The sequence below is a fragment of the Pinus tabuliformis genome, chromosome 7, assembly GCF_031772625.1.
Source record: "Pinus tabuliformis cultivar Carrire ecotype Pingquan chromosome 7, CPIR1, whole genome shotgun sequence".
Taxonomy (NCBI): Eukaryota; Viridiplantae; Streptophyta; class Pinopsida; order Pinales; family Pinaceae; genus Pinus; species Pinus tabuliformis.
This window is the reverse complement of record NC_142293.1, coordinates 1,069,236,055-1,069,256,443: the sequence shown is the minus strand read 5'-3', so window position 1 is coordinate 1,069,256,443 and position 20,389 is coordinate 1,069,236,055. Positions and strand designations below refer to the sequence as shown.

Sequence of the window (20,389 nt, the reverse complement as noted above, 5' to 3'; positions counted from 1 at the left end):
CCCAAGAATAGTTCTAATCACGCCTAAAAATAGCCCTAAGACCCCCATGATGTCACCTACAACACTTCAGTCTTACCACAGAAAATACCCACGTTGTCCTTGGCTCCTCCACGTTGTCCCTTCTTGGCTCCCTTGTTACAACTAGGCCTCATGAAAATTCAGAGCTCCTTATGATATGTATTTCCCACACTTGGATGCACTAAAACACATTCCTTCACCTCATATTTATACACATATGAAGGGTCAATGAAATGATGAAGAGACCCATCTATTGGACGATTTTTACTCCAAGCCTACATGACTTGGTAACCAATAATTACCTTGTCAACTTCAAAAATTCATTTATCTCTAACAACAAATCGGATTTAGACGATTCTCGTTGCATTGGAATTGTATCGCCAAGCACTATCATCCTCATCCATCATATGTCGTATCTTCATCATGGTTTTGGCCCAAATCACAATGGGTGCAAATCTACCAAGCTTGGACCTCAAGCCCACAAGCCCATTTGTGGCCCTTTTACCTCCAACCCTTGAACACCAGGGCTTGGAGTACCTCCCTAGCTACACAAAAATCAACATTATTCTCCTCCCACCATAAGGCTTCCTTACCAATAAAGTGGTAAGTTTCCAATCTGGCCTTCAATTTGCTTGGATAATTATAAACTTTGAAATACTTAGACATATTAAGAAGTCATGTTTCTGCTCCTTCCTCAAATTCACCATAAAAATTTTGAGGCCTAATCTTTTTAAACTCTCCTTGCAGTTGAGATGTAGTCCTCTTCTTTCTAGATACAAAATTACTACTTTCAAATCTTTGTTATTCTTCCTCATCAAACTCATGAGTCTTACTTTCACTAGAAGTGATAGAAATAGTTGTGTCTATCGATTTACTCCTAGTTCTCTTCTTGTGAGTTTTTACTATTTTCTTATGGACTCTATCTTCTTCTAATTTTCTCAACATATAACCATTAATCTCCTCCTGTTTTTCTTTCATTTTGGACAGTCTTTCTTGATTTTCCTTTAAGTTATCTATTTTTTACGTCAAGCTACACAATAGTTGCAACAACTCATATTCTTGGTTTTTTGTATTACTAGTTCCTCCACCCATCATACCAATCTCAGTATTAGGTTCCTCACCACCTCTAAGTGATCCTATGGAATTTTTCCCATTGTGTTCTTTAGCCATACTTCAATTTTTTTTAACAGTCCCTTGATAATCAGGTCACGACATAAATAAAACAATTGTTTCACCTTTAGAACCTATAAAAGGTCCAATGTTGCAACCTATAGCTTTGATACCACTTGTAATGAACCCCTTCTAACACATTTTTTTTTTCTTTTTTTTAAACTAAAGGTGCTCAAAAAACTATATGGGAACCTATAAAATTCTCTACGATATTTATTTCCTTCAAAGAGTTTTTTACTTCAATAAGTTATATATAGATATAATTTGTTTCTATAATAGACAGGAAATCCCATGATATCAGAGTCTCATTTATTTATAACATCATCTCTGTACTTCCTATAATGGTATTTTGTTTCTAACTTCCACTATTATTTTTGTTTAAATTTTCTAACCCCTTAGTAATTTATATTCTCGTATTGGGGTCATTGGTAATCTATACCAAATCATTTTTTTTGGTCTACTTACATAAATCATATGATTTCCTAGTCTGAACGTGCTCCCAAATGTTTATTTATGTAATCATAGGAATAACTTGTTGGGTTTATCCATGCTTCCGGTCTCAAGATGTTCCCAAAAGCTTATTTGCTGCCATTCACCAGTGAAATCTTAGCAATAATTCTTTTTTTCTTTTAGATTGATATCAACATTTCCAAAATAAAGTGCAAGTAATTTCAAAACATGTATAATGTAGCATTTATGATTCTGAATAATGAAAGATACTCAAATGAACACAGAGACCTTATCAAGAGATGATAAAGAACATAGTATACATGCTCTCACACAATACTTCGGATTAAAACAACAAAGATGAATTTTGAAAGATAAACATACACAGAAACTATTAATCTTATAAACTGAAAATAAGAGAAGTAAACTTGTGTGGTTTCTGGTTTCTGATAGATTTAGTGGATGTTGAGGCCACTCACTCTGTGGCCTTTAGCTTATTGAACCACATAGCCTTTAGCTTATTATATTATAATATATTTATTATTTATATTTACAACCAAAAGAAGTTGTAAGTCATTTCACTTGTTAAATAACTGGAAAATCTTGTTTCGTGACAACATACCTATAAAGGTTTTGTTTTGGTTGGTTTTTTTTTTTTTTTTTTTTTTTTTTCTTCTTCTCGGGTTTTAGATTTACTATTTTCTAAAGTACTATTTTGGTATCGATCAATGGGTGTTTTGAATTGATTTTTCGGGTATGCATTATTCTTATCTCATGTGAGAGGTTCCTCTGGATATTTTTCTCATGTGCATAATCGATTTTTGAAACTACTGTTATCTCAAATACATGTTACTTCATTGTCTCATGTGAGAGATACCTCTGGATATCTTGCTCGTGGACAGAATGGGTTTTTAAAACTGTTGCTATGTGCAATACCTGTTAATTTTTGTCTCATGAACTCTGGTTCATTACTGTGCATAGATCAGTGGTTGAATATTACATTTACTATTTGCTTAACGACTGTGTATGTTTCATTTTTTGCGTCAATTGGACACATTTTATTTTTTATTTTTTAATGCTTGTGGATTTTTTCAAGAATAATTCCAAAAACATGTTTTCTGGACTCTTGCCAATTTTTTATCAATGCTGCTGAAATCCCCAATATGCAACTATATGTATTGTATATGCCAATTTTAGCACGAAAAATCCAAAAAATAGTGGATATTTAAGTTGCACAACTGTAGGAAATTTCGAAGAGCGGGAGCGATGAGAAACGACTATCGCGGGCAACACTAGGGTTTTGACAGAACCCTGCAGGCGGCAGGTCTGTCGAACCAGGCACCTGCGGCAGCTTCTGGCGAGGCAGGGTGCAGGCGGACGGAACCATACGGGCAGGAACAATGATTCCCCCCCAGGGGGAGGGCCAGGTGCCTCCCCCGTCTCCGGATACGAGCGCACGGCAAAAGGCGGATTGGGAAAATCCAAACAAGGTTAGCAGCAGCACAAGGGACAACATACAGCAGAAGGGTAAGGACATAGACACAGAGAACAGAAATAAAGCAAGTTCCTCAACTTGCAAACCTGTTGCTACCAATAGACCTCGGGTGTTCTTCCCAAGTGAGCGAATCAATGCCCGAATACAGTACATGCGAGATCATGCACTGATCGGCAATTTTATAGGGATTTGGCCAACAGAACGAGCTCTGAGAACTTGGATCAGCACTGTATGGCATCTAAAAGGGGATATATCTCTGCATTTGGGGGCCAAGGGTTTCTTCACTGCCGTCTTTAACTGTCTAGAAGACCGAACCAGAATTCTGGAGGGAGGCCCATACTTTTTTAACTCTGCAGGCCTATTTCTCAAGGGCTGGGTGGAAAGATTCAACCCAGATAAGGAGGATCTGAGTTGTGCGCCAGTGTGGATAAGGCTTTACTCATTGCCATGGGAATATTGGGAGGAAAAATCTCTGCAGGAGATCGGAAACGCTATTGGTGAATTTGTAAGGGTAGCAGAGGAAACAAAACTCTGCAAGCACACTTCATATGCCCGGATTTGTGTATACATGGATCTCAAACAGCCATTGCCAGACACGGTAAGCTTCTTTCATGAAGATTCTGAATGGGTTCAAGTCATAGAATATGAACAGGTGCCATTTAGATGCAGGAAATGTCACGATATAGGACATCTCTATAGATACTGCCCTCTAAATAAGATACCCTCCTTTCCGAATAAGTCTAATAATCACACCCCTGATGGATTCACAAAGGTAGTCAATAGAAGGAGAGGAAACAAAAAAGCCACCAACAACCCCAAAGCAAATCCTAGCAATAAGGCAACAACAAGCAACAGATTCGAAGCTCTAAACAAAACCGGTGAGAAGGGTTCGGACGAGGAACAGGAGAACGACAAAGAAGTCCAACAAAAGCAACCGGGGGAAACATCAATGCAGGGAGGACAGAAAATCACAAGTCAAGAGCACCTGATATCGCAGAAAAACAATATGTCAAAGCAAACTGAAAAAATGGATATGGAGTACTCTCAGTCAAGCGAAAAAGCCTCAATCGAAACTGAGGACTTTTTTCAATCGCCTCAAGTCATGGACGAAGACCAGGAGCCCCTAGATATAGGGGAGCTGGACATATTAGGTCTAGAACATGCTTGTCGCACAAAGAACTTTAAAAAAATCCCGGAACAGCAAGTTGACAACCTAGTAGAAGTGTTAAACAGAGCACAGAAGAAATACTCTCTAGGGGTCCAGATCGGCAATCCATGGGATGGCAAATTTATCACCAAGGACAGCAAGAAGAGGGGAAGGAAAACAACCCTAGAAAGAACAATCAAGATAGGAGAAATATTGGTGGAGTCAGGGCGGTATGCCAAACTGACTAAGTACTTCACTGCAAACCCCCACCCTTCTCAATGAAGCTAATATCTTGGAATATTAGAGGGCTCAATGGCCCTAGGAAAGGAAGAATCTTAAAAAATATGCTGAAGCAAGAAAAACCCAGTATTCTCTTTTGGCAGGAGACGAAGTGTAGCTCCACAGTTTTGGAAAGAATAGCTGCGAAGGCTTGGCCAGGAGGGCTAGTCATAGCGGTGGATGCACAAGGTGCCTCGGGAGGCCTAGCAATACTTTGGGATGCTCGGATCATCCATCTCAACAATATTCAAGCTAACAAAAATTTCATCCAAGCCACATTCCACCTCTCAGGTACGAATGCTCATGGACTGCTAACTAATGTTTATTTCCCTCAGGACACAGCTCAAAAAAGCCAACTTCTAAATACATTGTCAGAACTCAATAGAGACAGACCATTTCCATTATGGATATCTGGAGGAGATTACAATATGATAGCCAGCATGGACGAAAAGAGAGGAGGCAGAAGCAACTCAAACAATGATGACGGCCTTCTAAAGGAGTTCATCAACAGCAACTAGTTAATGGACATCCCAACAAGCAACGGTATCTTCACCTGGACAAACAAGAGAGTAGGAGCGCAACAAATTGCATCGCGCCTTGATCGTTTCCTAATCTCAGACAATGCAACTCATATCGGAGGAGAATTCACAGCTTCCATTCTCCCTTTCTCCGGATCGGATCATTGGCCCATAGAGCTCCAATGGAACAGGCCAGGTGCCAATATCAGACGCCCTTTTTGTTTTGAAGAATTTTGGTTCTCCCATCCAGAATTTGAAAAGCTGGTCAGATCAAGCTGGACAAATTTCAATCCGACCGAGGGGAAAAGAATGGCCAGGTTCCAACAAAAACTCAAATATCTAAAAAGGGCCATCAAACAATGGAACCACAAGATATTTGGTAACATCTTTGCCAATCAAGCCCTGCTCAACACTGAAATGAAGAAAATACAACAATCCATTATCAAAGAGGGGTGAACAGAGGAACTCTCCAAACAGGAACAAGCGATAGAATCAAAAATTCTAGAAAGAGCCAAGCAGGAGGAAACATTATGGAGGCAGAAATCCCGAATTCGATGGCTGAAAAGCGGAGAAAAAAACACAAAATTCTTTCATAAACCACTGTTCAAAGAAGAATGATAAACCAAATTACTCATGTTACCAATGAGCAGGGAGAGAAGATTGAAACGCATGAGGGCATTGAAAAGGAATTTATCAACTACTTCAAAAAAGCCCACCAAGAGCCCGACTTCAACAGAATTCCAGCCATCAATCAGCTTCTCCGGAACATACCCAAGGTCATAACAGAGGAGCACAACAGTTTACTGATCAAACCCATCAATCTGCAGGAAGTTGAAGAGGTCGTGCAACAAATGAAAGAAGGAAAAGCGCCAGGACCGGACGGCTTCACAGCAAACTTCTTTCACAGATTCTGTGACCTGATAAAAAATGAAGTTTGGCAGGTGGTGGAGGAATCCAGAGAGCTCAGGTGGATGTACCCGGGACTAAATGCTACTTTCATCGCACTAGTGCCTAAAGGAGAAGATTCCAACACCCCTGAAAAATACAGGCCCATAGCCCTTTGCAACATGATATATAAAATTATTTCAAAGGTCATTGCTACCAGGCTTAAACCGCTTCTTCCACTCATCATCTCGCCTGAGCAATCGGGCTATGTCGAAGGGCGCCAAATAACGGATGGTATTATTCTCACGCACAAACTAATTCACTCCCTAAAGCTGACCAAAAAGCCAGGTATGCTACTTAAACTAGATCTTTCCAAAGCATTTGACAGCCTCAGTTGGGTCTACATACAAAAAAATCTTATTGCTTTTGGCTTTGCTCACTCTTGGGTTAGATGGATCTACAGCTTAATATCCTCAGCTTTCTTCTCAGTGTTAATCAATGGCACCCCTTCAGCCACATTTCGACCTTCTAGAGGCATTAGGCAGGGGGATCCCTTATCTCCCTTTCTTTTTGTAATCATGGCTGAGGGTTTGGGTAGAAGCATCACAGCTGCTAAGCTCAATAGGCGGTTAAAAGGACTCTCATTTCACAATTCCCCGGTCCACACCCACCAGCAATTTGTAGATGATAATATGCTCTTCGCTCATCCTTCGGTTCAGGAGGCTCGTCTTGTAAAATCCATTCTATCCACCTTCTCTGACGCTTCTGGTGCCCTCATCAATCGAGTCAAATCACAAATTTTTTTCTTCAATACCCCTGCTTCCACTCAAAGAGCCATTGAGCGTATTCTGGGCTTCACTTCTGCCTCCCTGCCTTCCAAATATTTAGGTGCCCCGCTTATGAGCTCTGCTCTCAAGCATTCCTCCTGGAAGCAGCTATTAGAAAAATTAGAAGCTCGTCTGTTCCTATGGACTAATCGAACTCTGAATATGGCCAGCAGAATAGTTCTCATAAAAGTTGTTCTTCACTCCATGCCTCTGTATCTCTTCTCCATTCTAGCTGCCCCCAAATGGGTCCTTAAAGAAATCAAGAATCTACAACGAAAATTTCTGTGGGGAGGCTCAGGACAGAATCAAAAATGGGCTCTACTTAAATGGGAGAAAGTGTGTCTTCCCAAGTATGCAGGAGGCATAGGCCTTAGAGATCCTAAGCATAGTAACAAAGCGATGGGAGCTAAAATCTGGTGGCGGTGGCTGGCCCATCCTAGTACTCCATGGGCTTCCCTTTGGACGACCAAGTATGCAAGTAACTATCCAATGGAGGAAAGATTGCGTATGACTGAGACAAGTTCGGGATCCGCAATCTGGAACGCAGCCATACAACACAGATCTCTCATTCAAGAACACTGCTTCTGGGAAATCAAAAATGGGAACATAGCACGATTCTGGGAAGATTCATGGCAGCAGATGCCAAAAATCAAAGACATTCTCCAGGAACGTCCAGCCAATGAGAGAGGGATACACCATCTGGCCAAAGTTAATCATTGCTGGACTCCCGCTGCCACTCAGGATTACCGGAAGTGGAAAGACATACATCTGCTCCTACCGAATAGCTCAGGACAGACCCAACATCTACTAGAAACAGAGTTACAGAAGAGGCAGATAAGAGTATCAGAAGAACCGGACATTTTAAGATGGGGCTACGGAGAAAAAGGAATTTTCACAACCAAGGAGGCTTACAATATAATTAGACAAGGGCAGATACACAAAGACAGCTTATGGGAAAAAGTATGGCATAAATCCAATTGGCCGAAAGTTTCCACATTTCTGTGGCTTCTCTGTCACAACAGGATCCTAACGTGGGACAATCTCAGAAAGAGGAGTTTCTCGGGACCATCCATATGTCACGTGTGCCGACAAGAGGAAGAAACAGCACTTCATCTTATGCAGAATTGCCCAGTGGGAAAGAAATTATGGGAGAAGATTGCTTTCCGCTGTCAAATTGAAAGAAGAGTGCAAAACGACCTCAAAGGAACCATCAGCAAAGGAAGCCAAGCCCCCTTTCAAAGTCCTCTTCTTAATGCGTTGTGGCAACTCCTTCCCGGTTTACTGATGTGGAATCTATGGAAAGAGCGCAATCGAAGAATATTCAAAGATCAATCGATGTCGCTGGAAAAACTGTGGAATATTTTTCATCAAAACATAATGGAGACTCTTGCACTAAAAGATTGGCATCCCGAAGACCTTCCTACTCTGCCTCAAGAAAAAGCTGTTTGGGATAACTAGCAAATGAGGATAAACCATAATTCAACCAATAGCAGAAATCCCAACAAGCACAGACAGGAAGCAAGTTCTTGGAATTCACCTCCGGCTGGCATGATCCAACTCAACTTCGATGGGGCCTCTAAAGGAAACCCAGGACAAGCAGGTTATGGAGGAGTTTTCAGGGATCACAACGGCAACCCTCTAGGTATTTTCATGGGTTCAATAGGCTGGGACACTAACAACTCAGCGGAACTGGAAGGTCTATGGCGAGGTCTCCAAATAGCACACAGGAAAAACTTCTTTCCCCTCATCATAGAAGGGGACTCGCAAATCTTAATCAGAATGGCCACAAAGCTTCGACATGGCTCTCCAATTCATAAGGTAAGCAGCAGCTGGAGAATGGCCCAGAGGCTTGAGATGATCCATCACTGGCTCTCTCTGCACCAGGCAATCACATTCAAGCATACCAGAAGAGAAGGGAATAAGTTGGCTGATTTTCTAGCTAACCTTGGAGTAGAGGCAAAAGAAAACCACTTCGAAGGAGCTATAGACAGCCTACATTCCAGAGACCAAATGGATACGCTGAGAGCAATGGTCTCTCAGGACAAATCTCTGATTAAGAATTCGCACCCGGATGTGGGTGCTTTTACTCGCCATTAAGCATGGCACATGCCTCGACACCTAGGAGTAGGACGGAAGGCCGACACCTGTACGCGGAGGCCTGCAAAAGAGAATATCAGTTAATGCAAATGGCAATTGAATTCAGTTTGAAGCAGAGACGAAGGGACGGCGCATTCAAGTCGAGCATGGTAGCTCTGGACTTGATGCAGACCAGGAGTATGGCTCAAGGCTTTCCCCCTGCGGTGATAATGGTTGCCACGCCTTATATTAGGACCGCCATGCCAATTAACGAACAGAACTTTCCCATTGCTGCTGGTGTTTTGAGCGGGGTTACTCAGGCTTCCAGCATTCGAAGAATTGATAAGCGTTTGGGGTCTCTGGCCTTAGGCACCATGCCGAGAAGCAGAGGCGTGCCCAGGTGGGGGGGGAGGTCTGGTATCCGAGTTGGCCCTGAACTGGAAGAACTGCATCCAATTTCGCCCATGGCCTCCGCTCCGCCCTCGTCCCCTAGCTCAGAGCAGGAATGCCTTGTTCCGCAAGGCACCTACCAGACTTTTCGTCTCAGGTTTCCTAGCCGGCTCGTCAGACCAGAAGTGGTTGTCGAACTCACGGTTTACATTTCTTAAGAAGAGCCCGGAGATCCCAATTCAACCTCCCCTGCCTCTGCAAGTGTTCAGGACAGTGACATTCTCCTGGGCGACATGAATGGACTGGTGTATATAGCTCACCGTTTTGAGGAGGCCCCGGCCCAGGACGCCCTGGTTCAGCAAGCACCGGCTCAGGAGGTTTCGGGTCTTGCTGCTTCCGTGCAAGAGGTTCTGCCGCCACCTAATTTGACCATGGAAAGGGAAGTCTTCAACGCACATGCTCAGCCTGGATCGGGAGAGTTGTTTCAGGACGCGGAAGGGCTGGTCATCTGGCTCGACTCGCCCAGTCCGGACAAGGGAAAGCAGACAGCATCGCCCAGCCAGCCAACCTAAGCCTCTTCGGGTGCTCTGTCTAGTTTTTTGCAATTATGTCGATGACAATGTTGTTGTTTCCTTTTGTTCATTTCAGTCCAAGGTCTCAGTTTATCTACTGTTGTAAGTCTCAGGCTATTACAGTATGCTTTCTATGTATTAGAGTCAATGATGTAAACTGGTTCTGTCCTGCCAGTAGCCATGGTGTTTTTGTCAGTTCGAGTCCAGGTTATCTGAAGTCCAGGAAAAATCATTATGGACTGTGTTTTGTAACTCAGTTAAAGCAGATAGACAGTATAGTCCAGCTTCTACTGTTTGAGGACTGGCCTCGGCCTCCTCGGAAGGTCTAACCTTTGTACATATTTTTTCCTTTCTTTATAATAGAAGTAGCCTTTACATAGAAAAAAAAAAGTTGCACAACTGTGCTTAAAAATACCAGATTTATGGGTCACAAGTTCAATTCCAGTCAAGTTCCTCTAGGTTACCAGCCTCTATTGTGGCTAGCAGATCAGCTGCCCTCCATCCAAATATTCCAAGGAATGGGGGAATCTCTCATGGTATTCTTTGGAAAAAAGAAAAATTGCAATACATTTGAAATTGATAGATCAAGCCAATCAGTGATCTCATACACAACTGTGCATAGTTAAATCCAGACCAAAGAGATGAATAAGCAAAATTCAGCTGACTTCAATGCTAGATATATGGCACAGAGGCATCGTAATTAATTTCCAATGAAGATTGGGGTGTCACCAATAAATTTGATCTACTATGTCAGCCCTGAGCATTAGCTCAACTGGTTGAATCATCTTGCAACCGATAAGACATGTTGTTGACAGGGAATTTATATGCTACAGTATCTTTGTTCATGGTGTAAAGAAATATCAACATCAAACTACATAGTACGACTCGAGATGAACTAGTGGTTATAATAACCCTTCTTTTTGGCATTTCGAGGCTCCTTTATATTTTATATTGTTGAATGGGTATGCGATTTTACTTGGAGGAATTGCTACAGTGTTCTGTTCTTCTGAGCATAATGCAACCACCGCCTTCTCCTTTTTATATGGTATGATGTTGAATGGATATAAACTTTTCTTAGAGGAATTGGTGCTATGTTCCTCTGCAACTAGTTAGTTATCAAACAAGTTATAAATATATTGTCATCTTAGGGTTTTTCATTATGTCTTGCTATATCCATATGTAGCAACCTGAAACCTTCTGCTTAGCATCTGCCCGAGGAATGTGAGCTTCACGTCCCTAACATGTGTAGTCATATGAATAACTAGTTGGCTTTCCATATTTCTGGTCTGAACGTGCTCCCAAATGTTTATTTATGTAGTCATAGGAATAACTTGTTGGGTTTATCCATGCTTCCGGTCTCAAGATGTTCCCAAAAGCTTATTTGCTGCCATTCACCAGTGAAATCTTAGCAATAATTCTTTTTTTCATTTAGATTGATATCAACATTTCCAAAATAAAGTGCAAGTAATTTCAAAACACGTATAATGTAGCATTTATGATTCTGAATAATGAAAGATACTCAAATGAACACAGAGACCTTATCAAGAGATGATAAAGAACATAGTATACATGCTCTCACACAATACTTCGGATTAAAACAACAAAGATGAATTTTGAAAGATAAACATACACAGAAACTATTAATCTTATAAACTGAAAATAAGAGAAGTAAACTTGTGTGGTTTCTGGTTTCTGATAGATTTAGTGGATGTCGAGGCCACTCACTCTGTGGCCTTTAGCTTATTGAACCACATAGCCTTTAGCTTATTATATTATAATATATTTATTATTTATATTTACAACCAAAAGAAGTTGTAAGTCATTTCACTTGTTAAATAACTGGAAAATCTTGTTTCGTGACAAGATACCTATAAAGGTTTTGTTTTGGTTGGTTTTTTTTTTGTTTTTTTTTTTTTTTTTTCTTCTTCTCAGGTTTTAGATTTAGTATTTTCTAAAGTACTATTTTGGTATCGATCAATGGGTGTTTTGAATTGATTTTTCGGGTATGCATTATTCTTATCTCATGTGAGAGGTTCCTCTGGATATTTTGCTCATGTGCATAATCGATTTTTGAAACTATTGTTATCTCAAATACCTGTTACTTCATTGTCTCATGTGAGAGATACCTCTAGATATCTTGCTCGTGGACATAATGGGTGTTTGAAACTGTTGCTATGTGCAATACCTGTTAATTTTTGTCTCATGAACTCTGGTTCATTACTGTGCATAGATCAGTGGTTGAATATTACATTTACTATTTGCTTAACGACTGTGTATGTTTCATTTTTTGCGTCAATTGGACACATTTTATGATAAGGAAATAGTTTGCTTAGTCTTACAAGGAAATCTTGAATGTCTAGTATCAATGGAATGTGCGAATAGGTTTCTAGTAACATTGAAAAATGAGGCATGTTTAGGTATAGTTTTCCTGTCTATTTTTTTTTTTTTTTCAATTTCAAGAATTTTTTTTCAAGAATTATTTATGATGGAATGTGTAATTTTATGTTTATTTTTTAATTTGGTGCCCTCTTTGCTGTAGATATGTAGATACGTTCTGAGAAAGTATCATCCAATTGTCCAACCAAGCTAGCTAGATCATCTGACATGGTGTCAACAAAAACCCTGACAATTCTCCACTCTTGAAATGTTGCTCGCAAGCTAAACCATGTTAGGAATTTTTGATGGAAATCTTTCTGAATATGACAGTCCCGTTCCAACCAACGAATGATCTTAACACAATACTCGTATTTATTCTCCAAAGAACCAGTGAAATCTGGTGGGGACAGCTGAACACCATTAGGCACATTCCTATCACAATCATGTACACCATGTCTGCTTAAAACTCTCTTCCTTGACCCGCCAATTTGTGGTTCACCAACTAGGACTTCCTTGATTGGTTCACAGCTCAGTTTTCAGAGTTAACATTAGGCTTTGCATGAGAGTTTCTCAAGTTCCAACCCCTGTATCATCCCCTTTTCACATGCTGACAGGAACTACAGGATGTGAACAATCAAAAGGTACAACTTCCACCTCATTTCGAGTGGGCGTGCCGAATTCATTATTATTGGTTGCTTCCTCTAACAATGTAGCTTTAGAATGATTTTCATGATAAATTTTAGGCAGACCCATTGTCTGATTATTCTCACTTGAATTTGTTGAATCCCTTTGTGATTCTACTTGAGCAAGTAAACCATTTCCCATGCCCATTTCAGCCATTTTCCGTTCCTCATCCAGAACATAAACAGAATCTCCATGCACATCTTCAGGTTTTGTAGCTTGATTCATGTTAAATCTTGTCTTCGCTTCCTTAGATGCCTTCAATTTAGGGGTCAAACTTGAATTTACACCCCAATCACTGGAGTTGACTGGCTTAGCAGACTCACAACCCTGAGTTTTTTCGCAATAAGGATTGTGGTAAGAGGGTTGATCATTGTTGGGACATTAAGATGTGCCATTAGAACCCTATTCTTGGGCCCAAGCATTATGCATAATATTTCCAAAATAGAAACACAGAGCATAAATATTTTGGCATTCAGGTTGGTCAATTTATTTTTGAAGATGAGGAGCAACATTATTCCAAAATCATCTAGAACCCCTCCTTGTGCAAATCAGTTGGGAACGGGTAAACGGTTCATATTATAATATGAACAATTGCCTTAACATTCATCTAATTTTGTTCATCTCTTGCTTTTATGAGGTCCTTTCAAAATTGGTAATAATAATAATAAATATACATGTTTGGATGCAGGGTTCACTGGTGACGAATCCAAACATTGACTTGGTAAGTTTTCAAACTTCCATTTATATTCTTATATTTCTTATGCATTTGTATTTTGGTTAATTAAAGATTGATAAGTCCGGATGCATCTCAAGTTAATGTTTAGTCAGTTCTTTCCCATCACTTTCTGAAATCGCTCTGGGTTACCAGCCTCTATTGTGGCTAGCAGATCAGCTGCCCTCCATCCAAATATTCCAAGGAATAGGGGAATCTCTCATGGTATTCTTTGGAAAAAAGAAAAATTGCAATACATTTGAAATTGATAGATCAAGCCAATCAGTGAGCTCATACACAACTGTGCATAGTCAAATCCAGACCAAAGAGATGAATAAGCAAAATTCAGCTGACTTCAATGCTAGATATATGGCACAGATGCATCATAATTAATTTCCAATGAAGATTGGGGTGTCACCAATAAATTTGATCTACTATGTCAGCCCTGAGCATTAGCTCAACTGGTTGAATCATCTTGCAACCGATAAGACATGTTATTGACAGGGAATTTATAAGCTACAGGTTCAAATCCAGCCAATCCCCTCGGGTTTGTCAGCCACTACTGTGGCAGTTGAGCCATCCTCATACGGATATTCAAAGTTGACAGGGAAGGATCCCACAAAGGTTTCCTTGGAAAGAAATTTGACTTACTATCTCTTAAACTAGAGATTTTACTTTATTTATTTAGTCCACAAAGAAGTTATCAAAATTTCTCATAAATTATCTTTGTTCATGGTGTAAAGAAATATCAACATCAAACTACATAGTACGACTCGGGATGAACTAGTGGTTATAATAACCCTTCTTTTTGGCATTTTGAGGCTCCTTTATATTTTTATTGTTGAATGGGTATGCGATTTTACTTGGAGGAATTGCTGCAGTGTTCTGTTCTTCTGAGCATAATGCAACCACCGCCTCCTCCTTTTTATATGGTATGATGTTGAATGGATATAAACTTTTCTTAGAGGAATTGGTGCTATGTTCCTCTGCAACTGGTTAGTTATCAAACAATTTATAAATATATTGTCATCTTAGGGTTTTTTTTTATGTCTTGCTATATCCATATGTAGCAACCTGAAACCTTCTGCTTAGCATCTGCCCGAGGAATGCGAGCTTCACGTCCCTAACATGTGTAGTCATATGAATAACTAGTTGGCTTTCCATATTTCTGGTCTGAACGTGCTCCCAAATGTTTATTTATGTAGTCATAGGAATAACTTGTTGGGTTTATCCATGCTTCCGGTCTCAAGATGTTCCCAAAAGCTTATTTGCTGCCATTCACCAGTGAAATCTTAGCAATAATTCTTTTTTTCTTTTAGATTGATATCAACATTTCCAAAATAAAGTGCAAGTAATTTCAAAACATGTATAATGTAGCATTTATGATTCTGAATAATGAAAGATACTCAAATGAACACAGAGACCTTATCAAGAGATGATAAAGAACATAGTATACTTGCTCTCACACTATACTTCGGATTAAAACAACAAAGATTAATTTTGAAAGATAAACATACACAGAAACTATTAATCTTATAAACTGAAAATAAGAGAAGTAAACTTGTGTGGTTTCTGGTTTCTGATAGATTTAGTGGATGTCGAGGCCACTCACTCTGTAGCCTTTAGCTTATTGAACCACATAACCTTTAGCTTATTATATTATTATAAGATATTTATTATTTATATTTACAACCAAAAGAAGTTGTAAGTCATTTCACTTGTTAAATAACTGGAAAATCTTGTTTCATGACAAGATACCTATAAAGGTTTTTTTTTTTTGTTATAAAGGTTTTAGATTTAGTATTTTCTAAAGTACTATTTTGGTATCGATCAATGGGTGTTTTGAATTGATTTTTCGGGTATGCATTATTCTTATCTCATGTAAGAGGTTCTTCTGGATATTTTGCTCATGTGCATAATTGATTTTTGAAACTACTGTTATCTCAAATACCTGTTACTTCATTGTCTCATGTGAGAGATACCTCTGGATATCTTGCTCGTGGACAGAATGGGTGTTTGAAACTGTTGCTATGTGCAATACCTGTTAATTTTTGTCTCATGAACTCTGGTTCATTACTGTGCATAGATCAGTGGTTGAATATTACATTTACTATTTGCTTAACAACTGTGTATGTTTCATTTTTTGCGTCAATTGGACACATTTTATGATAAGGAAATAGTTTGCTTAGTCTTACAAGGAAATCTTGAATGTCTAGTAGCAATGGAATGTAAAAAGACATATTTTTGAACATATAGACGTAAGCGTCAACATCTGATATCTTCTTGGTTATTACAGTTTTACTTTTTTTTTTTGGTAGTGATATGATTTTTTGTTTTGCTAAATGCTTAGTAACTTTCTTCTTGAATATGTGCACAGGGATGTTCTTTTTCCGTAATTCTGAGTGGAGCATGCGATTTTTGGATTTGTGGTGGAAACAGACCAGTTTTATTCTTCCATTTGGCCATTATAAAAGTGGCGCCAATGATGCATTGAAGGATTTAGTTAAGTCCATGCCTAAAGATGAGAAGAAGCAACATGTTCGCATTCCACGCATGCAATGTGTATTCAATTCAAACATGTGGTCTCCATCATGGAAAAGCTGCCACCACTTAAAGATTTAAGTAAAACTATTTGGCGAGTTAAAAAAGCTTCCATATTTCAAGGATTTTTAATATTGTTTATTATCTATGCCCTCGAGATGAAATTAAATTTGCAAGATGCCTCATTTTGTCTTTGTAATTATCGTATAATAATTCAACACATTTTTGTGTGCTGATTGTTGGAGGAAAAGAATCCCTGAAATAATAAGTGTTTTAGAAGAGGAGTTTAACCGATGACAACCAATAAAATGTATAGCAGCACAACTTTGCTGAATTTGGCAAAGAGAGGTTGAGATTGAGATCTTGATTTGCTAGATAAATTGAATTAATCTACACAATAAGCAATATTTTCTTCCACATGCATGCAAAAGAATTGAATCCATGCTTCTTTAGTATAGAGAGTTCCCTTGTTTTTCCTTCTTGGATGTGATACTGCAGTGCAGATATTGCTAGACAACTCTGCTCTTCATTCTTGCAATTTTTAAAATAAATGGAAGTTTTGTAAATTAGAAATAGAGATGTCGAGATGTCAATCGGCAAGCTAGATAGTGAATTGATCTACTCCATGAGCAATACATTCTTGCACAAGCATTTAAAAGAATTGAATCTATGCATCTTTGGTCTATCCAGAGATCTACCTTTGTACTTTTTCCTTTGTCGAGTTACTAACAGTGCAGAGATTGCTAGGACATTCTTAGTATTTCTTTGAGGTCTCTTTGCTTGAAGAATAGATCAAGGATTGCTAGATAACTTGGAGTGAATCATATACACTTCTATTATATCATTGAATGATCTATTTAGCAAACATCGATCTACTTCAAGCTAAGAGACCTTAAAAATTTATCAAGAATGTCATAGCAATCTCTGCACTGATAGTAACATGTCAAAAGCAACTCTCCAGGGAGACCAAAAAAGCATAGCTTCACATATTTTACTTGCTTGGCCATAAATATTGCTTTTGCATTTTTGTCCATTACAATTTCTTACCTTATTCACAAGACCTTGAAACTTTTCTCATATACATAATTCGAGATAAAATAGAATGTTATCGAGATGTTCGCAACACTGATTCTAAGTTTCAGTACTTGTTGTTGCACGTTTTCTTTTTCAGTTCTTCAAGTTTGGGAATGAACTATAGGCGTATGAATGTAAACAATGGTCGTATGCATACAAACAAGTATATCCATGAGCTTTTCTGTATCAGTTCTTCTGGTATGGAATTGAATTATAGGTGCATGAATGCAAAGATGCCCATATGAGGCACGTGCATGAGCTTCAGTTTGAAAAACTTTTAGATGTAGGAAAATGCTGAATTATGGATTTTACATAAAAACGGTAGCCAATCCTTTCATTCTGGAAGCAGAAAAGTTTGGATATCAGAACATACATACAATTAGCCTTGTCTCCATATTTTCCAAACCAGAAATTAATCATGAAGATTTCCATACTTGGGTCTCTCACAATCAATTCCCCACTCTCATCTCCCAAAGGCAAATCCCCTTTGATTACCGGGGAATTGATATTCCCAACAAGTACAACAAGCAGCCCATTTTCAAGTAATCAATTGAGTCTTGGCAATGTGGTATTAAGGGCTTCTCACAGCTTCAATGGCAGAACCATCAGCGCCAGTTTTGCAACAAAAGAAAAGAGGCATATTACTTTCAGGAGGAAAAATGATCACTATGCTCTTTTGGGTGTCTCTTGTCATGCCTCCTGCAATGATATCAGGGTTGCATACAAAAGACTGGCACTGAAATACCACCCTGATGTCATGCCTCTACAACAGCTTGAGACAACCACTGACCTTTATTCTGAGATAAATCAGGTTTATGACACTGTGTCTGATCCACAAAAGAGAAAAGCATATGATGATCTGCACCTCATACCCAACTTTGACACTGTCAGGGTTGCAGCATCCCCATCCTCATTTGAGCATTGGAGAGGAAGGAATTGGGAAACAGATCAATGTTGGTGGTGAGGGGGAATTGTGACCATGTTCTTATTTCTAACTCCAGTGCGTGGATTTTGGTTATGTATTAGAGATGAATAAGACCTTTCAAGATCATACCTTCTAGAGAAGGCAAAGGACCAAGATATGTGGTGAAAATTTTCAGGCTGCTTGAATGTACTCTGGTACTTTGCTTCCTATTTATGTATGGTGTGATGCTGGGACCCATGCCCTCTTGTTTAATATATGTTATTATGTATATATTTCTTTATGATGGGATGACCTTGTAATTAGTTTTGGTGGGATATTTATTTGGAGGATTCTTACTGCTATCACAATAGTCAAGATGGTCACTTCTAACTTTCTTGTAGTCAAAGCACATGGACATCATTGGATAATGGAGATCATCACAATGCAGCTTCCTACAAGAATGCTTGGGACATTGAAGAAGCCATCAGATTTTTTGTGCCTCTTGCCATCTGTCCCCTCCCTCAACAATGGCTTACAACATCTATGGTATTTTATACAAACTTTTGTGCAAGATCAAGAGATCCATGCCTAACAGTCAACTTGACTTATCGTGACTTTAGTCGTTATATAAAAAAAAAACATGGATAGATACATTGATTTTGATTAGAATTGTAACTTGTTTCCAATATTTATTTTTATACAATATCTATCATATGTTTATTGTAGATATTATCTAGCACCTTTCAAAAGTTGTTTCCAAGGAAAGTACCTTCAACATTCTCGTTTGTGTCCTCATAGGGTGATCATTAGCCTATTTTCCAGGGCTTTATATTGTTCTTTGTCATGGTAATAAAAGTTGATTGAATGATCTTGGACATTGTAAATATATAATTTTGAAACATTATAATGATGTGTAGAGATTGCATCGATTTTACAAGACACTTCAAGGTACTAGTTCCTTTCCTATTGCCTTACGGCATTTTCTTTGCAACATCTGGTGCAAATGCTAGTTTATATTCTCATATTGGGGTCATTGGTAATCTATACCAAATCTTTTTTTTGGTCTACTTACATAAATCATATGATTTCCTAGTCCTTCAAATATTCACATACTAGATTCTTTCTTATCGATAGGATTATTTTTGGCGTTTTCTTTGTATCTGGTTTGTCAAGTTCTAAAACCATTTATAACTTACCTATCATACTTTTTGGCAATATATTACATTTTATAATCCAATGGGTCTACGAAATAAAAACTATATATACAACGTTGTTATAACTTACCTATCATACTTTTTTTTACTATTAAACTTGACTTATATACAACGTTGTTTTCTCTTACTTAGACCAAGTATATATTAATAATACCATCATCAACATTATGGTACACTTTTATCGGAACTTTCATACATTAATCTTACATAAACGTATATCATATATCAATTACATTGGACACTCCACATATGTGTTTGTATGGTTATATTGTGTTCCATTCACCATTATTAATATTTACACTTCACAATTGTCGTTTCCATATTAATTCTATGGTTTATACATCGAATTCAATATGGTTTATAACCTTTACACATGTCTTCTCCATATTCTTCCATCCGCATACATGTGAGTTGTTTGCACTATCATGAATTGCCCTTTTAATCTACCAGTTCAATGGTTGTGATGCGATTTGTAGAAATCAACGGTATTTAGAGTTCTATGGTTTTACTTGCAGAGTAATGACTACCCCAACAGTTCTTGTCCATTCGCTTATTCTTTCAGTGCGCCTACCACTTTGCAACTAAATTTTTTGATGTTATTTTCCATAATAAAGACAAAAGAAATGGATTTTCATTTCTGGCATTTGCCATATCGTTAATTCTTTTGAACAGGAAATTAAATGTTGATTTGTTCAAGGGTTTATACCAGAGGTAATTTTGTTTTACAATTGTGCCATTTTCCATTATACTCAATTTGTTCTATTATTAAGATCATTAGGGTTTAAATCTCTTGAGGATGGATCCTCACCTCATTGTTGTGGTTGGGTTTTTCTATTGTACTTGTAGTGATTCTATGTTGAAGTTTTGGGGTTCTTCTATTGTACTTGTAGTGATTCTATGTTGAAGTTTTGTTACAAAACTTTGGTCATCAGCTCTAAAAGTTTTCCCGTGGTTATAATTTTAACAATAGACTCTTTCTTCGTACCCTTCGTCCAACAATAATTCTCAGGGGATTATTTGAAGCGGAGTTTTTAATTAATTTTGATTTCCTTTCATATTC

General features: G+C 38.5%; 1 protein-coding gene across 1 annotated transcript; it reads left to right on the top strand.

Annotated features, from left to right (window-relative positions):
• The first annotated feature begins 17,629 nt into the window (after positions 1 to 17,629).
• On the top strand, positions 17,630 to 18,175 carry LOC149251309 (uncharacterized). Its single transcript, XM_089453849.1, has one exon. It carries the CDS (start codon positions 17,630 to 17,632, stop codon positions 18,173 to 18,175), a length of 546 nt encoding a protein of 181 aa, XP_089309975.1.
• The last annotated feature ends 2,214 nt before the right edge of the window (positions 18,176 to 20,389 follow it).